Raw genomic sequence first — 21,007 nt, 5'->3', positions numbered from 1 at the left:
TTGTCGTGTCTATTCGACTTTTGCTTCAACAGGTAAACCCTGTCAGAAACCTTAGCGTTCGGGTAGCCATCCAACGCGTCCTCTATGTCAGCTAGGAACGTCTCAGTATTGTTTGGCTGACCTGGAACGTGGTCAAAGGTGGGGAAATTCTTGGTGAGTTTGTCAAGGTATTCCGCGCCAAGCGGGCGGAGAGAGTTGGCTTCATCCTGTGGAGAGATTGGGGCCGAAAGGCCAAGAGGAGAAGCCAAGCTTGTTTTTGTTGGACAAGAAGCGCAATATTACTCAGTGCCGAATGGCCAATAGGAGAAGACTGAGGGACACTTAATGGAGGCAAGGTCTGAAACCTATCGTCTTTACTCCTGTGAGTACAGGGCTCCGGTTGCTTGGATTGGTAGTCACGCTGTAGAGCGTGACCATTCTGGACTTCCTCCAGATGGTACCTAAGGGTGGTATTCTGCTGCATTGCAGAGTCCACTTGAGCACTTAGAGTATGGATTTTGGACACGTGAGTGTCACACTTGCTCCTTTCGGTCTCAAACTTATCTGTCATGGTTTGCAGATAGAGGTCTTGAGTACGGAGCAAGAGATTCAGTGATGAGATTACCTCCGCTTGCTTAGAAATCAATATTTCCATCTTCATCACCTGAGTTCTCTCATCATTCATTTGGTCAGCGACTTCAATGAGTTCTGCTAATTTGTCATCCAACTTTGTCATTGTGTTCATTAACTGATAGTCTTTGGTCTGTAGCGTTTTGAGTAGAACCGTGTTACTTTGAGTAAAGTTCAACAAAACTACATGCAAGTTATCAAGTTGAGCGCTCCTGTTTGTAGATGGGCAGTACTGTGGAAGGTGGACGCGAATTAATCAATGATAATGATTAATCATACCTGGATAGGCTATCTGGGAATTAAACTTTAAATTAACCTGGGAAGTTGGTTCATCTAGGTTACTATTGCAAAGCTTAAAGTGTCTCATTTAACTGGAAGAACCTAGAAAGGTATGTTCAACAATTTAAATAAATAAATTGAATGGAGACCCAATAATACCCAAGCAATTGAGATTGCTGGATCATTTTAACGTGATCCACGTTTGGATTTCCAACACTTTTTTTTTAAAGAGATGTACTTGCGATTCTTCACCACCAGTGATGCTGAAATCAAACGGAGGTAAAGAGAGCGGGACTTCTATCGCTCAAGGCGGATGAATTTAAACGGAACACAGGAAGTGAAAAATGTTCCCTCTGTTAGCTTAGCCTCTCGTGCCAGCTATATCACGTTATAAGCACGAAATAGCGTCCCTTTCACCAAGGAAAGGGTGGGTTTACTAGTGACGTCTCACATTAAACCATTCAGCATACTTTGCTAGTGTTATGTTGACCGGAGCGACATGGTACATAATATGATATGCCTGTAGTCTGCCTGTAGTCTGTCCACGCTAAAAATACTTTGGCTCGGTCACCGAACGAATATCTTCTAATTTCTAACCTTTCTGGCTCTAGAAGTTAATATTGACCGACAGAAATAGTACCATCTGGCCTAAAGGACTAAATCTGGAATTTATCACTCATTGCTCTGACGCTAAAACCACTACTGGAGGTGCTCTGGAGCCTCTTCGAATGGGAACACACACACAACGAATTTGAATGTATACAAAGCAGTCTGTTTGTACAATTCTGTTCGCACAATTGATATATAGAATTCAACAGCAAAGTCTAATTCGTATATTAGACTCCTCACAGGGGGCACCATAAATGTTGTGTCTTTACTATCATGAAACTGAAGACTTCGTTTTTATCAAAGATTCTCTGTAATTAGTTACTCGATTAAACTGAATAATCATGTAACTGTAATTAACTAGGAAGTTGGGGCACCAAGGAAAATATTCAGATTACAAAGTTATAATTTCCCAATATAACCTTTCAGATATTTTCATAACTGATCAAGTCTTCTGATGAATGATTTATTTATTTTACCTCACGTTAGTCTCATTCCAAACGTCGTAAATTGTTGGTTATCTGCACGAACCCAGTCTTCACTATGAGTCATCCATACATCAATTGCCTTAAATCATTTATTTATTACCAACTAAGTAATTCACAGAAATGCATAAACAAACAGTAAATATGGTTACATGAAATGATGGAATGTGCACTAGTGGGCTGACCCGGCATGACGGCTTGTTTGACAAAAGAGGAGTGGGGGTTTAACCAAGATGTCACTACAGTGTTAATAACAATTAAAATGCTAATCCTTTACACATGAACGCCCACTCGGTCGGGAAAAATTGCTCAGTGTGTCATCTTGATCGCTGGTGAAAAGTCTTTCTTTTGTAGATTTGTCCGCCTCTCTCCCTCTCTCTCTAGATTAGAGGGGATAGTTCAAAGTGACATTCGTTATAGAATGGGTGTTTCGGCGGTTGTCGTTCTTCGCGTTCAATGATACCGAATTCCTAGCTGCAGACTAGTAATTAGTATCAAAGACTAGTTCGGTATCGATAGTCTAAGAGTTTAACTACGTGGTATGGTTAAGATTCTACAACCTTTAGCCATCTCGTAATTGAGGTAAGCTTGGTCCCGTGATAATTTCTCAAAGTTGGGTTTTATTTGGAATGTCAGAAAAGGGCTGGACCAGAATGTCTGACCCAAACTGGGCTCAGGGGCGGACCTCTGATTTAGTTCAAACCAAAAGGGAATTGTATTTTCCTTCACACAGTCCACAATCACCGTATCATACTCAATCATTCATCTTATACAACAATTAGATGTAAACCTCATATCTGAGGCTATTATATAAACAGCGTTATGGTAATGTGGCCACATCGTCTCTCTTGAGCTACCCAAGTTGTGCCAAACAGACCAGTTCGTAGCTGGATTCTTCACGATCTTTTACACTTTCTCTGGAACATGAAATTTGTTCTCTGTGAGGTGGAAGGATTTTCTTTGTCTCCATGAAAAAAATACTCTCTCTAACTGTGTGTCCATGAAGCAAGGTTTTCCTTAGGAATTTACGACCTCACTCTGCCCACAGCAGTCTGGTTGTAGAAGCAGAGAGCGGGGGATGGTGCTCGCTCTACTCAGAGGGCAACGTCATGACACAGCCCACCCCCTCAGGTCCTCACACATAGAAGTGACCCGCTTCCTAGAGGATTTTGGCTGGTTAGTTTTACTACCTTTGGTTTAGTCTGTGGATTGGGCAACAACTGAATTTTGAATATATCTGGTATAAATGGGATGCAGGTCTGTTCTCGCTCTCTTCCCCTGTATCCTGCCCATGGAATAAGGTTTTAGAGACAAGTCAGTTAAGTACAAATTCTTATTTACAATGACAGCCTACCGGGGAACAGTGGGTTAACTGCCTTGTTCAGGGGCAGAATGACAGATTTTTACCTTGTCAGCTTCGGGTATTCGATCTAGCAACCTTTTGGTTACTGGCCCAACGCTCTAACCACTAGGCTACCTGCCACCCAGTATTGCCTTGTAACGTAAGTTTTATGCCTTGTATGTGAATCCATTCATTTTACACAGTTATTAAATAATACTTGCTTTGATATTCACTTATCATGACAATTCCATAATACTTGATTTCACATAGTTTTACTAGAATGTTAAATGGAGTCAGATAAAACATTTGAATTAGGCCAATTGCATTGTCTTATTACAGGTCGCATGTAAAGTATATTCACCGAGTGCACAAAATATTGACAACACCTGTTCTTTCCATGACAGATTGACAAAGTGAATCCAGGTAAAAGCTATGATCCTCCCCTTATTGATGTCACTTGTTACATCCAATTAATCAGTGTAGATGAAGTTGAAAAATTATTTAAGCATGGATTGTTTATGAGTGCCATTCAGAGGGTGAATGGGCAATACAAAATATTTAACCTGTTTGGGATAGGTGGCGATATTTTCACGTCCGGATGAAAAGCGTGCCCAAAGTAAACCGCCTGCTACTCAGGCCCAGAAGCTAGGATATGCAGATTTGGATAGAAAACTCTAAATGTTCTAAAAAAAAAAACTGTTAAAATAATGTCTGTGAGTATAATTTATTTATTTGGCAGGCGAAACCGAAGACAAACCATCCAGGAAAAAAAATAGAGGTCAGTGTTTTCTATTGGGTTTCTCTGGGAAACTAGATTTATGAGGCACCTGGTTGCAGTTCCTATGGCTTCCACTAGATGTCAAGTCATTAGAAATTGGTTGATGTTTCTCCTTTGAGAAATGAAGAAGTAGGGCTATTCAGTCTGAGTGTAAAGCCAAGTGGACTTGTTTGGTGCGTGCGACCTGGAGCTCGCTCCACTTTGATTTTATCCGCTATTGAACACAGTATATACAGTCTTAAATTTGATTGTTTATTTACATTTTAGGATACCTAAAGTTGGATTAGGAAAGTTGTTTGAAATGTTTGGACCAAGTTTACAGGTAATTTATTGGGCGAGTTGGGCGAGTTGGAACCAGTGTATTTCCATAATCAAAGACGCTAAATAAATTGACATTTTGGGGATATAAAGAAGGAGTTTATCGAACAAAAAGGACCATTTGTGATGTTTCTGGGACATATTGGAGTGGCAACAGAAGAAGATCTTCAAAGGTACGGCATGAATTATTTAGTTATTTCTGACTTTCCTGTCGCACCTGCTTGGTTGAAATATGATTAGTTTGTATGATGGGGCGCTGTCCTCAGATAATCGCATGGTTTGCTTTCGTCGCCAGCGGACCGTCTAGCCGTAACAGGATTCAAGTGCCTCTGAACAGGGTATGGTAGTAATTGCCAGGTGCATCGGTTTATGTCAAGAACTGCAATGTTGCTGGGTTTTTCATGCTCAACAGCTTCCCGTGTGTATCAAGAATAGTCCACCACCCAAAGTACATCCAGCCAACTTGACAACTGTGGGAAGCATTGGAGTCAACATGGGCCAGCATCCCTATGGAACGCTTTTGACACCTTGTAGATTCCATGCCCCAACAAATTGAGTTTGCTGAGGGCAACTCAATATAAAAAATGTGTTCTTAATGAGTATATATACACACACACACACACACACACACACACACACACACACACACACACACACACAGGATTCAGAAAGTGCTCAGACCAATTGACTTTCTCCACATTTTTTCACCATCAATCTTAAATCAAATTTTATTTTTCACATGCACCGAAGACAACCTTACAGCGAAATGCTTACCTACAAGCCAACAATGTAGTTCAAAAAATAGCTAAGAAAATACTTACTAAGTAAAAAATAAAAACAAAATAACAATAATGAGGCTATATACAGGGGGTACCGGTACTAAGTCAATGTGCGGAGTACAGGCTAGTTGAGGTAATTTGTACATGTAGGTAAGGGTAAAGTGACTATTTATAGATAATAAACAGCGAGAAGCAGTGTAAAAACAAAGGTTTGTCAATGTAAATAGTCCTGGTGGCCATTTGACACACACAATACCCCATAATGACAAAGGAAAAAGGAGGTCATGTGTTTTGTAAATGTAAAAAAAAAAAAAAATGAAATATATGACATTTACATAAGTATTCAGACCCTTTACTCAGTACTTTGTTGAAGCACCCTTGGTAGCGATTACAGCCTCGAGTCTTCTTTGGTATAACGCTACAAGCTTGGCACACTTGTATTTGGGGAGATTCTCCCATTCCTCTCTGCAGATCCTCTCAAGCTCTGTCAGGTTGGATGGGGAGCGTTGCTGCACAGTTATTTTCAGGTCTCTGCAGTGATGTTCGATCGGGTTCAAGTCCGGGCTCTGGCTAGGCCACTCAAGGACATTCAGAGACTTGTTCTGAAGCAACTCCTGCGCTATTTGGTTGTGTACTTAGGGTTGTTGTCCTGTTAGAAGGTGAACCTTAACCTGCTCAGGAACTCAGACTGAGGTGTTCATCAAGGTTCTCTCTGTACTTTGCTCAGTTCATCTTTCCCTTGATCCTGAATAGTTTCCTATTCACCTGCCGCTGAAAAACATCACCACAGCATGATGCTGTCACCGCCATGCTTTACCATAGGGATGTTGTCAGGGTTCCACCAGACGTGATGCTTGGCATTCAGACCAAAGAGTTAAATCTTGGTTTCATCAGACCGAAGAACCTTGTTTCTCATGGTCGGAGTCCTTTAGGTGCCTTTTGGCAAACTGCAAGTGGGCTGTCATTTGTCTTTTACCGAGGAGTGGCTTCCGTCTGGCCACTCTACCATAAAGGCTTGATTGGTGGAGTTCTGCAGAGATGGTTGTCCTTCTGGAAGGTTCTCCCATCTCAACAGAGGAACTCTGGAGTGTTGTCAGAGTGACCATCGAGTTCTTGGTCACCTCCCTGACCAAGGCCCTTCTACCACGATTGCTCAGTTTGGCCAGGTGGCCAGCTCTAGGAAGAGTCTTGGCGGTGCCAAACTTCTTCCATTTAAGAATGATGAAGGCCACTGTGTTCTTAGGGACCTTCAATGCTGCAGAACGTTTTTGGTACCCTTTCCCTGAAAGCTCGGAGCTCTACGGACAATTCCTTCGACCTCATGGCTTGATTATTGCTCTGACATATACTGTAAACTGTGGGACCTTATATAGATGGGTGTGTGCCTTTCCAAATCATGTCCAATCAATTGAATTTAACACAGGTGGCCTCCAATCAAGTTGATAAAATTTCTCATGGATGATCATTGAAAACAGGGTGCATGTGAGCACAATTTTGAGTCTCACAGCAAAAGGGTCTGAATACTTGTAAATAAGGTATGCTTTTTTAAATATACATTTGCAAAAATTTCTAAACCTGTTTTCGCTTTGTCATTATAGGGTAGTATGTGTAGATTGATGAGGGAAAAAAATAGTTGATCAATTTTATAATAAGGCTGTAACGTAACAAAATGTTCAAAAAGTGAAGAGGTCTGAAAATTTTCAGAATGCACAGTAAATACTTATATAGAATATTACCACGCTACAATTGACCTTTCCCACCACAAAAAAAAACTATTGAAGACCACAGCTTCTGAGGGGTCTTTTAAGTCTGTGGTTAATATATTCAAGCATACTTCATTCTTGTCAATACATTCTGACTATCATATAAACAGGTGAATAACTCAAAGTCCCTAGGAACCGGATTTCAAAACCATTTCCCCCCCTACGTATTCACGGTTGACAGAACCTGACCCTTCCACTGGTGGTGTCCAAGGCTCTATTTCATCTAATATTCAGGTAGACAATTCTTTCTTGATTTTAAGCATCTCTGGGGGCCATGTTGGATTCCCTCGTTTTAATTGAGAGTACAGAGAGAGTAGTGTGTGTGTGTGATTCAACACGCCTGGCGCTATGTGTATGCCATTTTGCTCTGTAGCAATATGGCAGCAGTCTGAAATATCTCATCATTATCAACATTCAGCGGTTTTTCTGTTGCCTTGACAAGGGAGGGAAACTCATTGGTCTTTGGGATGCGGATATGCTGCCTGGAAACGAGTGCCAGCATAACAGACAAGGCCGGATAGTGAACCCGCGCACGATTTCCAGGTCAGTGCATTAAAGCACCATTGCTGTCTTCTGAGGTAGACTCACTACCCTAGTGTTATCTTTGAGCAAATTTTTACAGTGAGGGAGGCATAGTTCAGGCAGATTTCCGGTGTCAATTTCCTGTCTCTCAAACACCAGCTGTGCTATTTAGAGTGGAAATGCGTCAGCAGATAGTGTTAAAAGCTAGTGTGTGGTTGGCATCTGGCCAAATTGCACCTCAATTATAATGTTTTGCTTTTTTGACATCGTTTGATTACAATTTGATTGTGTGGAAGCCAAATCACTTACGTGCAGAGAACTCACTAGGGAAAATATTATATTTACACTAATTACACAATATTGACATGGATGCAGATGAGGCAGGTGTTTGTTGGTGGGTAAAAACATATGCATGAGTGAAGCAGAAGTGGGAAACGGATCCAAGTAATCCCCGATCAAATCTGTTCCCGTCACACAAGAGGCTGGGCTATGACAATAACAAATAAAACAATCGGCATAAGCAAACAGGCAAACAAGTGACTGAGAAATTACACTTCATGCACAGCGCGCAGTCAGACTGGCTCACCTGGTCGAAGGCAGGGTAAATGTAGTCGGCAAACTGGATCTCAGCGATGGCCGTGGCACCGGCAACTGCCGCACCGATTCCAAATCCCACAATGCCTTGCTCACACAGAGGAGTGTTGAAGACACGGTCTTTACCTGGAGAGAGAAAAGGAGGGGAGAGGGTTACTCAGTGATCTACTAAGGGAGCTGATGAGGACAAATAACAGCACACCCATATCAACCAAAGGAAAGAGTTAATGCTGTGCATTGCTGACGAATCACTTCCAAAACATCCACTCATTCCTTTTCAATTAGGGATGAAATCCAAGCAAAACACAGTGTAATAGGACAATGATGGATGACAAGGTTTGTCAGTCACTCCCCTACCCAACACTTGCTTCATAAGTGTGTTAATTCATTGCAGTGTCTCCTTAAAATAGCATCTGGACTTAAAATAAGTGACATTCAGAGAGAGAGAGAGAGAGAGATGACTCCACCTCAACTGGAGCAAATTAGGCTGTGATGCACTAAAAAGCCCTAGTCTGAATAATAAACAAAAACGATTTTTCCATCCTGCACTCTATAATCTTGACCGGGAGCCGCAGGACTAGGGCTCTACATTTTGTGAGGAATGTTATTTTGGTTCCCTTGCTTTGTTTAATTGCCAAGAAGCAAGTATTTTCTTTCATTGGTCCCTCCAAACCTCTTTTCTGTCCTTACCGCAAGTGCCCACTTCTCACCAAAAACCGGACACCATTAGAGCCCTACAAGCCCTCAGAAATGAAGAATTAGGCCAACCTGTCAGTCAAATCAGAATCCTGGGTACTTGTAAAACACAGCCAGAGTATACAACAAATAAATCTGGTGGTCAATGAGTGACACAGTGAGCTCCAAATGTGTTGGGGACAGTGAGAATGCTTTGTCGTCATTTTGGCTCTGTAATCCAGAACTTTGTATTTGAAATGATACAGTGACTATGGTGTTAAAGTGCAGACGGTATCATCATCCATATCGGGTGAACCGTTTAGAAATGACAGTGCTTTTTACAGTCTCCCTATTTTAGGGGACCAAAAGTTTAGTATTTGATCCTATATTCCAAGCATGCAATGAGTACATCACAGCGTGACTCTACAAACTTGATGGATGCATTTTCTGTTTGTTTTTGGTTGTGTTACGGATGACGTATCGTGTCATTTTGGAGTCACTTCTACATGAATGTGGATGCTACCATGATTACGGATAGTCCAGAATGAATCGTGAATAATGATGAGTGACAATGTTAGACGCACAAATATCATACCCTCAAGACACGCTAACCTCTGACCATTACGATAAGAGGAGAAGTTAGCATTTTTTCACTCAATGTGGAAGTGTTCATAAACATTGTATTCTTATTTACAATAAAAGTGACACCAAAATGACACAATACATTACTTACCATTCATTTCATTTGGGCACAAACTAATCTGAAACACGATCAAAACATACAGCAAATGCATCCAACAAGTTTGTAGAGTCACAGGCCTGATTTAAACATTGCGTGCTAGGAATATGGGATCAAATACTAAACCTTTGACGACTTTAATACACATAAGTGAATTTGTCCCAATACTTTTGGTTACACAAAACCTGTCCAAACACATTTGGAGCTCACATTTGATGAATATGCATTGCACTTGCACATGTTTGAGGCATCTATTAGCTAGTCATTCATGATACTCATTTTCATTTAGGAGAAATAGAAAGACCGAGGTCGAAGTGGCTAGTCGTTTCCAGGTGAACGGTGCAGGAGACACTTCCTGTGCGCATGCTACTCAGTGGAGGAGTAATGCATCACTGGGGTGAATGAGTCAGTCAGCCACACAAATAGAGATCAGGATACTTCCCATAAACCTGCATGTAGTATAATGGTAGAGAGAGGGGGATAATACATTTTTTTTTTATCCCTCTCCGCCATCTACCTCCCTCAGACGAGATTAAAAATAATGATCCCTAGCAGAAGGTCAACACATCTGACGTCAATGACAACAAAAGACAGCAGAGAGGGAGACGTGCATTGGCTTTTCCAAAACCTAATCATACATTTCCACCTAGCCAGGGGTGAATCACGACTGGTTTCCACATTATGGAGTTGAGGGTAAAGAATTCTACATTATGAGGAGGCAGCACACAAAAGATATAATGGCCATTTCAAAACACGCACATTTGTAGCAGCAGTACACCCGCACAAGTCAATCCATCACTTCATATTAGGATAATAAGTGAAGGAATACAACTTTGCAATGAAAAGCCTAACAGTATGCATGGGAATAGCTGACAAAAATGATTTCTACTATATGAAAAAAAGTTTCTGTAGAAATGCGTCTCCTTGCCATCAACAATTGTAAGCAAGCACAGCTATGTCAGGACTATCACACACACATGCAAAGTAACACACACAATTTTGGAGTTTTGACCAATAGGTGTATGCACACACACCACACACACTAGGAGTTGTGACCAACAAGGGCATGAAAATGATCCTCGGCTGCCATCTGGTGGCATCACAATGTCATTAAAATTAATCAGCACAAACATACTGATTTGTCTAAAATGGTAAGGGGAAAGGATTCAGCCTCTTACCATATTTGTCTCGGAGACCCACGGTGCAACGAAATACTCCACCAAAGGCGACATCCTCCCCAAAGATGACTGAAGCACAAATAAAGCTCATATTGATTGACAGTAATACATAAACCTAATATTTCTAAATTGCATGTCTTCCAAGATATTGATGAATACATGAAATGACTACCCAGACCAGTTTAATTACCTGCGGTGGGGTCGCTGGCGAGAGTGTTGTCCAAGGCACTGGTCACAGACTGAAATAAGTTCATCTTTGTAGTGGGGCCTAGAAGAAGTTGGGAGAATTTTATTGAACGATTAAAGTGCAAACAAACTATTTGAATTCCATATTTTTTATACATACATACATACATACATACATACATACATACATACATACATACATACATACATACATACATACATACATACATACATACATACATACATACATACATACATACATACATACATACATACATACATACATACATACATACATACATACATACATACATACATACATACATACATACATACATACATACATACATACATACATACATACATACATACATACATACATACATACATACATACATACATACATACATACATACATACATACATACATACATACATACATACATACATACATACATACATACATACATACATACATACATACATACATACATACATACATACATACATACATACATACATACATACATACATACATACATACATACATACATACATACATACATACATACATGAGAGAGAATTTGTAATGTTCCGATGGAATCGTTTAATTGAACTTGTATTTAATTTCAAACTGAATGAATATTGCATTCAGATTTCAAATTAGATTAGTATTAAAATTCTATATAATCAGTTTCAATATGGTAAATATCGCATTCATTGTATGTGTACCAAGTTCCAACTATAATTTCCAATTTTACCAAAGGTTTATATATTCATCTTCTCAGACGCATTTCAAGATTCTACTCTGACATTTTTACAAGGAACACGTGAGTGCCTAAGTTGAAAAATGTAGGCACACAAAAAGGTATTTAGGAGAACAATGAAAAATACATTCTAGCCGCACTGGCACTCCCTAAATTTTTACATCAGGATGCACAGCAAAATATTTGGCACATATGCGAGTAACCATGTCGCACTTCAGCATTCAGATTGGTTATTTTAAATTAATTTGGAGAACTGAATTTACAGAGACAAGATTCTGGTACTTTGCCAACAAAGAATGCTAGAAGAGAACAGACAGAATCAAACGCTGTGTTAAACAGATTTCTGGCAGTTTCTGAAGCCAATGTTACCAATTATTTTAATGATTACTTAATTGGCAAAGTGAGCAAACTTAGGCAAGAAATGCCAACAACGAACAGTGAGCCATCATACTCATACATAAAAAGAAATATTGAAAGAAAAGCAATGTAAGTCGGAATTTTAGTAAAGTTAGTGTGGGAGAAGTGGAGACAGTATTGTTATCGATCAATAATGACAAACCTGGCATTGACAACTTTGATTGAAATATGCAGAGGATGGTAGCACACTCTACGGCCACTCCTGTGTCATATCTTTAAATCGAAACCAAGAGGAAAGTCTTTGTCCTCAGGCCTGGAGGGAAGCCAAAGTCATTCCGCAACCCAAGAGTGTTAAAGCGGCCTTTTCTGGTTAACAGCAGCCCTATCAGCTTGCTACCAACTCTCAGCAAACTGGTGGAAAACATTGTGTTTGACCAAATACAATTCCATTTAACAACAGATTTTCAGCATGCTTATAGAGAAAGGCACTCAACATGTGCTGCACTGACGAATGACTGAAGATTGGCTTGTTTGAAAGAAATGTACAATAGGAAGATTGTGGAAGCTGTACTGTTAGATACATTTGAAGTCAGAATTTACATACATCTTAGCCAAATACATTTAAACACAGTTTTTCACAATTCCTGACATTTAATCCTAGTAAAAAGTCCCCGTCTTAGGTCAGTTAGGATCACCACTTTATTTTAAGAATGTGAAATGGCAGAATAAGAGAGAATGATATATTTCAGCTTTTATTCCTTCCATCACATTCCCAGTTGGTCAGAAGTTTACATACACACAAATAGTATTTGGTAGCATTGCCTTTAAAATGTTTAACTTGGGTCAAACTTTTCAGGTAGCCTTCCACAAGCTTCCCACAATAAGTTGGGTGAATTTTGGCCCATTCCTCCTGACAGAGCTGGTGTAAATGAGTCAGGTTTGTAGGCCTCCTTGCTCGCACACGCTTTTTCAGTTCTGCCCACATATTTTCTATAGGACTGAGGTCAGGGCTTTGTGATGGCCACTCCAATACCTTGACTTTGTTGTCCTTAAGCCATTTTGCCACAACTTTGTAAGTATGCTTGGGGTCATTGTCCATTTGGAAGACCCATTTGCGACCAAGATTTAACTTCCTGACTGATGTCTTGAGATGTTGCTTCAATATATTCACATAATTTCCCTCCCTCATGATGCCATCTATTTTATGAAGTGCACCAGTCCCTACAGTAGCAAAGCAACCCCGCAACATGATGCTGCCACCCCCGTGCTTCACGGTTGGGATGGTGTTATTCGGCTTGCCAGCGTCCCCCTTTTTCCTCCAAACATAATGATGGTCATTATGGCCAAACAGTTATTTTTGTTTCATCAGACCAGAGGACATTTCTCCAAGAAGTACAATCTTTGTCCCCATGTGCAGTTGCAAATCGTAGTCTGGCTTTTTTTATGGCGGTTTTAGAGCAGTGGCTTCTTCCTTGCTGAGCGGCCTTTCAGGTTATGTCGACACAGGAATCGTTTTACTGTGGATATAGATACTTTTGTACCCGTTTCCCGTAATCTCTAGGAGACAGAACATGTCTCCTTCCTGAGAGGGATGACAGCTGTGTGGTCCCATGGTGTTTAAACTTGCGTACTATTGTTTGTAGAGATGAACGTGGAAATTGGAAATTGCTCCCAAGGATGAACCAGACTTGTGGAGGTCCACAATTTTGTTCCGAGGTCTTGCCTGATTTCTTTTGATTTCCCCATGATGTCAAGCAAAGAGGAACTGCGTTTTAAGGTAGGCCTTGAAATACATCCACAGGTACACCTGCAAATGACTCAAATTATGTAAATTAGAAGCTTCTAAAGCCGGGACATAATTTTCTGGAATTTTCCAAGCTGTTTAAAGGCACAGTCAATTTAGTGTATGTAAACTTCTGACCACTGGAATTATGATAGTGAATTATAAGAGAAATAATCTGTCTGTAAACAACTGGTGGAAAAATTGTCATACACACACTTTTTTTGGTTACTACATGATTCCATGTGTTATTTCATAGTTTTGATGTCTTGAATATTATTCCACAATGTAGAAAAGAGTAAAAATAAAGAAAAACCCTTGAATGAATAGGTGTCCCAACTTTTAACTGGTACTGTATGTGTTATGGCTTTTCACAGCTTTTTTTCAAATGGAAGCTTCTCTAATGTCAAACATGTAAAAGTGTGGTGTACCGTAGGGCAGCACTCGAGGCCCTCTACACTTTCTATTTTTAGCAATGACCTGCCACTGGCATTAATCAAAGCATGTGTGTCCAAGTATGCTGCTGACTCAACCATATGCGCATCAGCAACCCCAGCTAATGAAGCCACTGAAACCCTTAAAGAGTTGCAGTCTGTTTTAGAATGGGTGGCCAGAAATAAAATGGTCCTGAACAGCTCTAAAATTAAGAGCATTATATCATTCCCTAAGTTCTAGACCTCAGCTGAATCTGGTAATGAATGGTGTGACTGTTGAACAAGTTAAGGAGACTAAATTACTTGGTGTTACCTTCGATTGTAAACTGTAACGGTCAAAACATAGATTCAAAAGGTTGTAAAGATGGGGCGAGGTCTGTTCGTAATAAAGAGATGCGCTGATTTTTTTGGACACCACACTCCACAATGCAATTCCTGCAGGCTCTAGTTTTATCTTGATTATTGTCCAGTCATATGGTCAAGTGCCGCAGAGAAAGAAATGGTTAAGCTGCAACTGGCACGTCTTGCGCGTCATTGTAATCAGAAGGCTAATATTAATACTATGCTGTCCCAGTCTCGCTTGGCTAAGAGTTGAGGAAACTGACTTCCTGTTATTTCTTTAAGAAACATTGTGTTGGAAAATCCTAATTGTTTGCATAGTCAACTTACACACACTTACCCCACCAGACATGCCACCAAGGATATTTTCGAGGTCCCCAGGTCAAGAAAAAATTCAAGGAAACATACACAGCCATGAAGGCATGGAACTCCCATCTTATATCGCGCAAGTGAATAGCAAACCTGGTCTAAAAAAATATATAATAAAGAAACAACTCACGGCACAACGCCTCTCCCTCATGTGACCTACTTGTTGGTATGTACTGACATGTATGTGTAACAGATAGATACACACACAATATTTTAAATGTAAATTGTATAGTATTTTTCGTTATGTGTCGAACCCCCGTAAGACTTGTTATTGCCATTGGTGTCGGCTAATGGTGATCCTAATAAATCAAATCAAAATGTTTAATTTATTTTCTTCCTATAAACTTGACTAGCGTTTGAACCGCTTGGGCTATAAGATACTATGAGCCTATTCCTGAAACCTTAGACACACTAGAAAATGGTTGTGCCTTCTGCATTATCTTCACAGAATGGGCAGGACACATTATATGTTATATATATATATATATATATATATATACACACGTTATATGTGACAAGAAATGCTATTTGGCTCCGATAACCATTTCTTACATCATCTGACCATAGCACCAATTCCAATCCAAGTGCCAATGCAGTTGATCAAACTCTAGGCGTTTACATTTGTTGGATGATATGAAAATATAGCTTTTTGGCCACGCACACCAGTTGTGGGTTTGGGGTAAAAAATAAGGATGCATAAGCAGAAAATAACCCTATACCGACTGTAAAGTATGGTGGTTGATCTGATTTTAATGGGGCCATTTTGTTTCCACTGGTCCTGGGGCCCTTGTTACGGTCAAATGGCATCATGAACTTTAACCAGTACCCTAATATTTTTGCCAAAAAAACTGGTTGCCTCTGCAAGGAGGCTGAAACATGGCTGGATCTTCCAGCAAATCAATAACCCCAAGTCACTCAAAATCCAAAGAAATTGTTAATTGACCACACAAATCTACATTTTGTTCTCCAGTCTCATTAAACATTTTAGAAAAAGTCTCAATGCCATCATCCTCACAAGGTGGAGGTATTAAAAGGTATATAAAAAAAATGAAATACTTTTTATTTAAAGCATGGGAGCAAATCATTTTGACCCATATCTTTAGAATAAATATTGTCACTTGTTAAACAAAATCTCTGGGCAATTGTTTCAGTATAAAATATACAGTTTTTTTGCATACAATAAAACATAGGATTTGCATTATTTATTTTAGACAATATTTTTTTGCTCATCTTGATTAAGGATGCCAATAATTTTGTACATGACTGACTGGGTTCAAACTCAAGCCTACTGCACACCAACACTTTCTTTGGCAAACAGAAGCAGAAGGTTGTGTACTCCAATGAGACTGCAACAGAGGTGGATTAGTGATCCATGCATGTGATGTACAACATTATTGCCTTTGACCTGAAGACGTATTAGTTTGACTGATGGGGTTCTAACTCAGGTCTCCTGTGCACCACACAATGCAACTTTTCAGGTCTCTAACAAGTTACTCATCACGAAAGCGTCGCAAGTCACAGAACCAAAGCCTAGGCCTTAGCTCCGCAGGCTAACAATGTCTTAACCCAGTCAGTCACGTTACCCTTATAATATGTGCCCTTGCCAGAGACATGAAACTAAAGGTGTCCGCATACTTCAGTTTGGCTGGAAACAAGTCATCCCTCGTTGAATGGCAACAGACTTTACTGAAAAATCCTTACCCTTTTCCTGCAGTAAAATTACCTAGTGCCCCCATGGGTGGAATGTTAATATTTTTCATAATTTCATTTTTGTGGAGGGGTTGCAGAAAATCTGATGTTTCTATGTCAAACAGTTTCTTTATAATTTAGTCCTCTATGATGTATAAAAGTGTAATATTGGGATACAAATTCAAAATTGAATAGATTTCAACTCTACATCTGACATGGTCATGGTGTCTTTTTTTAAGAACATTACCATGTGTGTACGGTCTATACTTTTGTTTCAATGTAGATTTGTTTAAGACGACCAATAAACACTTGAGTGACCCTGATTGCAGTAAAATGAATAACCTGATGGGACACCACACTTCAAATGTTTTGTATATTTTACTGTAAGGGCAGACATGTCTGAGGCAGAGGTCCCGAGCTCAACTTTCGATATAAGCTGAAATAGGGGGAAGCGGTACTCATGAAGCAAGCAGTGTGTCATCCTTTACATTACCTTCCTCATCTCATCCCTATGGGCTTTAGCTAAGAGAGCTAACACAGTCTTGTAACATCCAGGAACTATTCCTTTCAATCTTTTACCCAGACTTCAGCAGAAATGTAGAGAAGCATATTTAGTTTCTTTAAAATGTAAAAAAAGAACCACCTGTCAGGAAGATACAGACAGCTGATACTACACTGAGCAAAAATCTAAACGCAAAATGTAAAGTGTTAGTTGAAATAAATGCATATATGCACAAGAAGCTTAGTTCACTCAAATTTTGTGCAGAAATGTGCTTACATCCCTGTCAGAGAGCATTTCTCCTTTGCCAAGATAATCCAAAACCGCAGGTTAAGGTTAAATCTAGACTTGGTTTCCTCAATCGAAATTGCTCCTCTTTCACCCAAGCTGCCAAACTAGCTCTGATTCAGATGACCATCGTACCCATGCTAGATTTCGGAGATGTAATTTATAGATCGGCAGTTAAGGGTGCTCTAGAGCGGCTAGATGTTCTTTACCATTCAGCCATCGGATTTGCCACCAATGCTCCTTATCGGACACATCACTGCCCTCTATACTCCTCATTTCTATATACCTGTCACAGGACCCACTGGTTGATGCTTATTTATAAAACCCTCTTATGCCTCACTCCCCACCCTTATCTGATATACCTACAGCAGTCCCTGTCCTCCACATACAGCACCCGTTCTGCCAGTCACATTCTGCTAAAAGGTCCCCAAAGCACACACATCCCTCGTCGAGGTCAACATTAATTCCCGCACATTGGCTCTTTTCAGTTCACTGCAGCTAGCGAATGGAACGTACTGCAAAAAAACTCACCGGACCGTTTTCTCTCTTCATTCAAATAATCAAATGATGGACAGTCTTACTGACAGTTGTGGATGCTTCTTGTCATGTGTGTTTTGTCCTATATTTTAATCCCAGCCCCCATCTGCGCAGGAGGCCTTTTGACTTTTGTTAAACCGTCATGGAAAATAAAAATGTGTTCTTAACTGACTAGCCTAGTTTAAAAAAATGTTTTTATTCAAGGGTGACCTACTTTGAAAGGATGGGAAGTGTTGGCTGTGCACTTGACCAGGCATTCCACATTTAACCATCTAAATATCAAGTTGTTGTTTTTTTGGTTTTATATTCTCAAACTAATAACAGGCCGTTTTAACTAGGAAAACAAACAATCAAAACGTACACGAACCCTAATCTTTACCTCAGGAATCTTGATTTAATGTTGTCCACGAAGTAGGCTAATTATCTTGACCGCCCCAACAGACACAAATGTTCTGTCAATCCTTGAGATGAACATTAATTCCCGCACTTTGGCTGTTAAATTGTGTGCAGTATCACACAAGGTCTTTATCACTTGACTTGTCATTCAGAAAAATCCTTTCCTGAATCAGCTGATGTTGTGCGATAATGTCTCCACTTAACGAAAACAATTATGAGTAATTATTGAAAAACCCTGTTAATAACAGTATCAATTTGTGTTTTATTAATCATATTAAAGTACATCTTTATGTTTGAAGCATAACATTTTTTGCAATCACATAAACTTCATGTATGTGAGCCTATGAAAGCTCCACACTAACATTGGGAGATACGAAATGTTACAGTACACTTCTGAGATCTCCACACACAAAAAAAGTGAGTCACAGCAATATCCAGGAATTTCCCAGGATCAATGTCAATGTATTAAATTGTAAAATGCATAGTATATGATAACAAACCGTATCAAAATCACATTATGTCACATGCACCTTAGTGAAATGCTTACTTACAAGCCCTTAACCAACAATGCAATTTTAAGAAAAATAAGTAAAAAAATAACAAAAATAACATAACTAAAGAGCAGCAGTAAAATAGTGAGGCTATATACAGGGAGTACCGTTACAGAGTCAATGTGTGGGGCGCTGGTTAGTCGAGGTAAATATGTGCATGTTGGTAGATGTATCATACATGTAGGAAAGAAAAGTTGTGTTTTATGTCACTCAATTTTGTGCCAAATCTGAAGACTCCAAGCACGAGAAAGGGTTTAAACATAGCTTTTGATTCAACTCATGAATTAGCTGTATTGAATGAATGAAATTTCTTTTATATGATAAATATATATATATAAATATATTCCCCCTTCATATTTTAATGTATTCACATGAAGAAGAAAAAAAGTATTATGAATTACTTTCTAAGCAGCTCCAAACAGCTGTCCACTGCCAGAAATGCTCACTGATACCCTTGAAAGAGCCATGTGACGGCCATCTACATCTGCCAAACAAAAGTATGGGCATGCAACACAGCCAATTTTGCCAACAGAAAAAGCAAAGCAGGAATGCAGCTGGAATAACGTTATAACCAACTAGCTAATGTTATGTTAGTTAGATAGCGAGCTAACTCATATAGAAAAAAATGTACAGACCACGAATTGAAGATATTTTCAAATGATCTTTACCATTTCAGCAAGATAGTTGGCTGTATGAGAAATTATTTTAGAACGCAAAGGCATTTCACTTACCATACTCTGTGGGGACAGGGTCAGGGTGGTAGGTGAAGTGCGCAGCATTCCTTCTTTGTGTTTTAGTTTTGGATGAGCAATTCGGGGATAACCTCAGCAGTGTGATCCCAAACGAGCTCTGAGCACCGACATTTACATTCGCGATGGAGGTTTTGGAGACTGCACCTCTGAGAAGAAACCTTGCAGCAGCCGCCATTGCTGTTGTGAGTGGACTGAACAGGAAGAAGATAATAATGACAGCATCCCTTTTTAGTCGAAAGGGGCTGTAGTTGGTTGAAACAGTGGGTGGTGTCAGAAGGTTCAGCCTCTTGTCCAATCGACCCTGAATACTTGAGGGACCTATTTTACCCTGGCCCGCGTTGAGGTGTCCGTCACGTCGTCTGGCGAAAGCGGGTAGGGAGGAGCGCCTCTCATATCGAACAGTAATCTGCGCCGGTCGGTTGATGTTGTCAACAAGGCAGCATTGTATCGTCCAGAAACATACAACATACATTTTCCATAAAATACATGTTTTATGTTTGTTTTATTGGAGGGCAGATAAAGCATTTGTATCAAAAGCAATCACTTTGCATAGGAAAACACAGAATCGTACTCATTACTACACGTGCTTTTTACATCACTTTTATTTTGAGCCAATTTCGCGGTCCGACAGAGCGGGCACCCGATTCAAACCCGAAGGCAGCAATCAACTTTCAGCCGGTGCCAAACACGCCTACTCGGGCGCCCGGGCAAAATGAATCGAACATCCACCTTGAGTTTTGTTACGTTCGAGATTGCAGCCAATTTTAAAAGCGAGTCAAGACTGACTGATCTGCTGACTGATCTGCTGACTGATCTGCATCCTAAATAATAACTCAATAGTCTTTGTAGATCAGTAAATCAGTCACAATGGTTCATATGTACAGAGGGAAATGGGAGGTGCATAGGTGCATATCAGCTTACAGCATGTTAATAACATTTCACAGGGAAGAGAAAGAGAACACATGTTATTACAGTTTCACACCAAACCTGCTAAGGAGATCGGGGCAATGTTAGCCGAAGATACAATCAAGTGGCTCTCCTCACATTTTTAGGGCAGAGCTCTGTCCTTGCCTTTCCAAATCCTAACTATAACTGTTCATAAATTATCTAAACCAAATTTATAATGACAGTCCTTAGTGCTTCATGTTGGTTCTATCACTTTAATTTAAGACCCTAACTTTTCTCATCACCTGTGGTAATGACGGATTGGTATTTCAATGCATTCTTAGTCTAAATTGCTTTACATTTTGCTGTGTGCACAATCAACCTGATACCCCAAATAAACAATTTTGGATAAGCCTAAATCAATTACAGGCACGGTTGACCACCCCCTCAGTCCCTGGCACTCATCCTTCCTTTCCTGGCATTTCTTCATGTTCTTCTTCAGATGGTGTTT

The 21,007-nt window shown here is 39.9% G+C and overlaps 1 protein-coding gene across 1 annotated transcript in view; it reads right to left on the bottom strand.

The window, feature by feature from the left end:
• LOC135522478 (2-oxoisovalerate dehydrogenase subunit beta, mitochondrial-like) overlaps positions 1–19,802 on the bottom strand; it is an 86,254-nt gene extending 66,452 nt beyond the window's left edge. Inside the window, exons 1-4 of the mRNA XM_064948773.1 lie at positions 19,591–19,802; positions 10,858–10,935; positions 10,668–10,736; positions 8,068–8,201 (exon numbers count right to left, since the gene is read on the bottom strand). Coding sequence (XP_064804845.1) covers positions 8,068–8,201; positions 10,668–10,736; positions 10,858–10,935; positions 19,591–19,786 — 477 coding nt within the window. The 5' untranslated portion in view covers positions 19,787–19,802. The remainder of the gene's footprint in view (positions 1–8,067; positions 8,202–10,667; positions 10,737–10,857; positions 10,936–19,590) is intronic.
• Positions 19,803–21,007: the final 1,205 nt, after the last annotated feature.

Source organism: Oncorhynchus masou, chromosome 30, assembly GCF_036934945.1.
Source record: "Oncorhynchus masou masou isolate Uvic2021 chromosome 30, UVic_Omas_1.1, whole genome shotgun sequence".
Lineage (NCBI taxonomy): Eukaryota > Metazoa > Chordata > Actinopteri > Salmoniformes > Salmonidae > Oncorhynchus > Oncorhynchus masou.
Note: the sequence above shows the minus strand (reverse complement) of the source record. Positions and strands in the feature narration are given on the sequence as shown.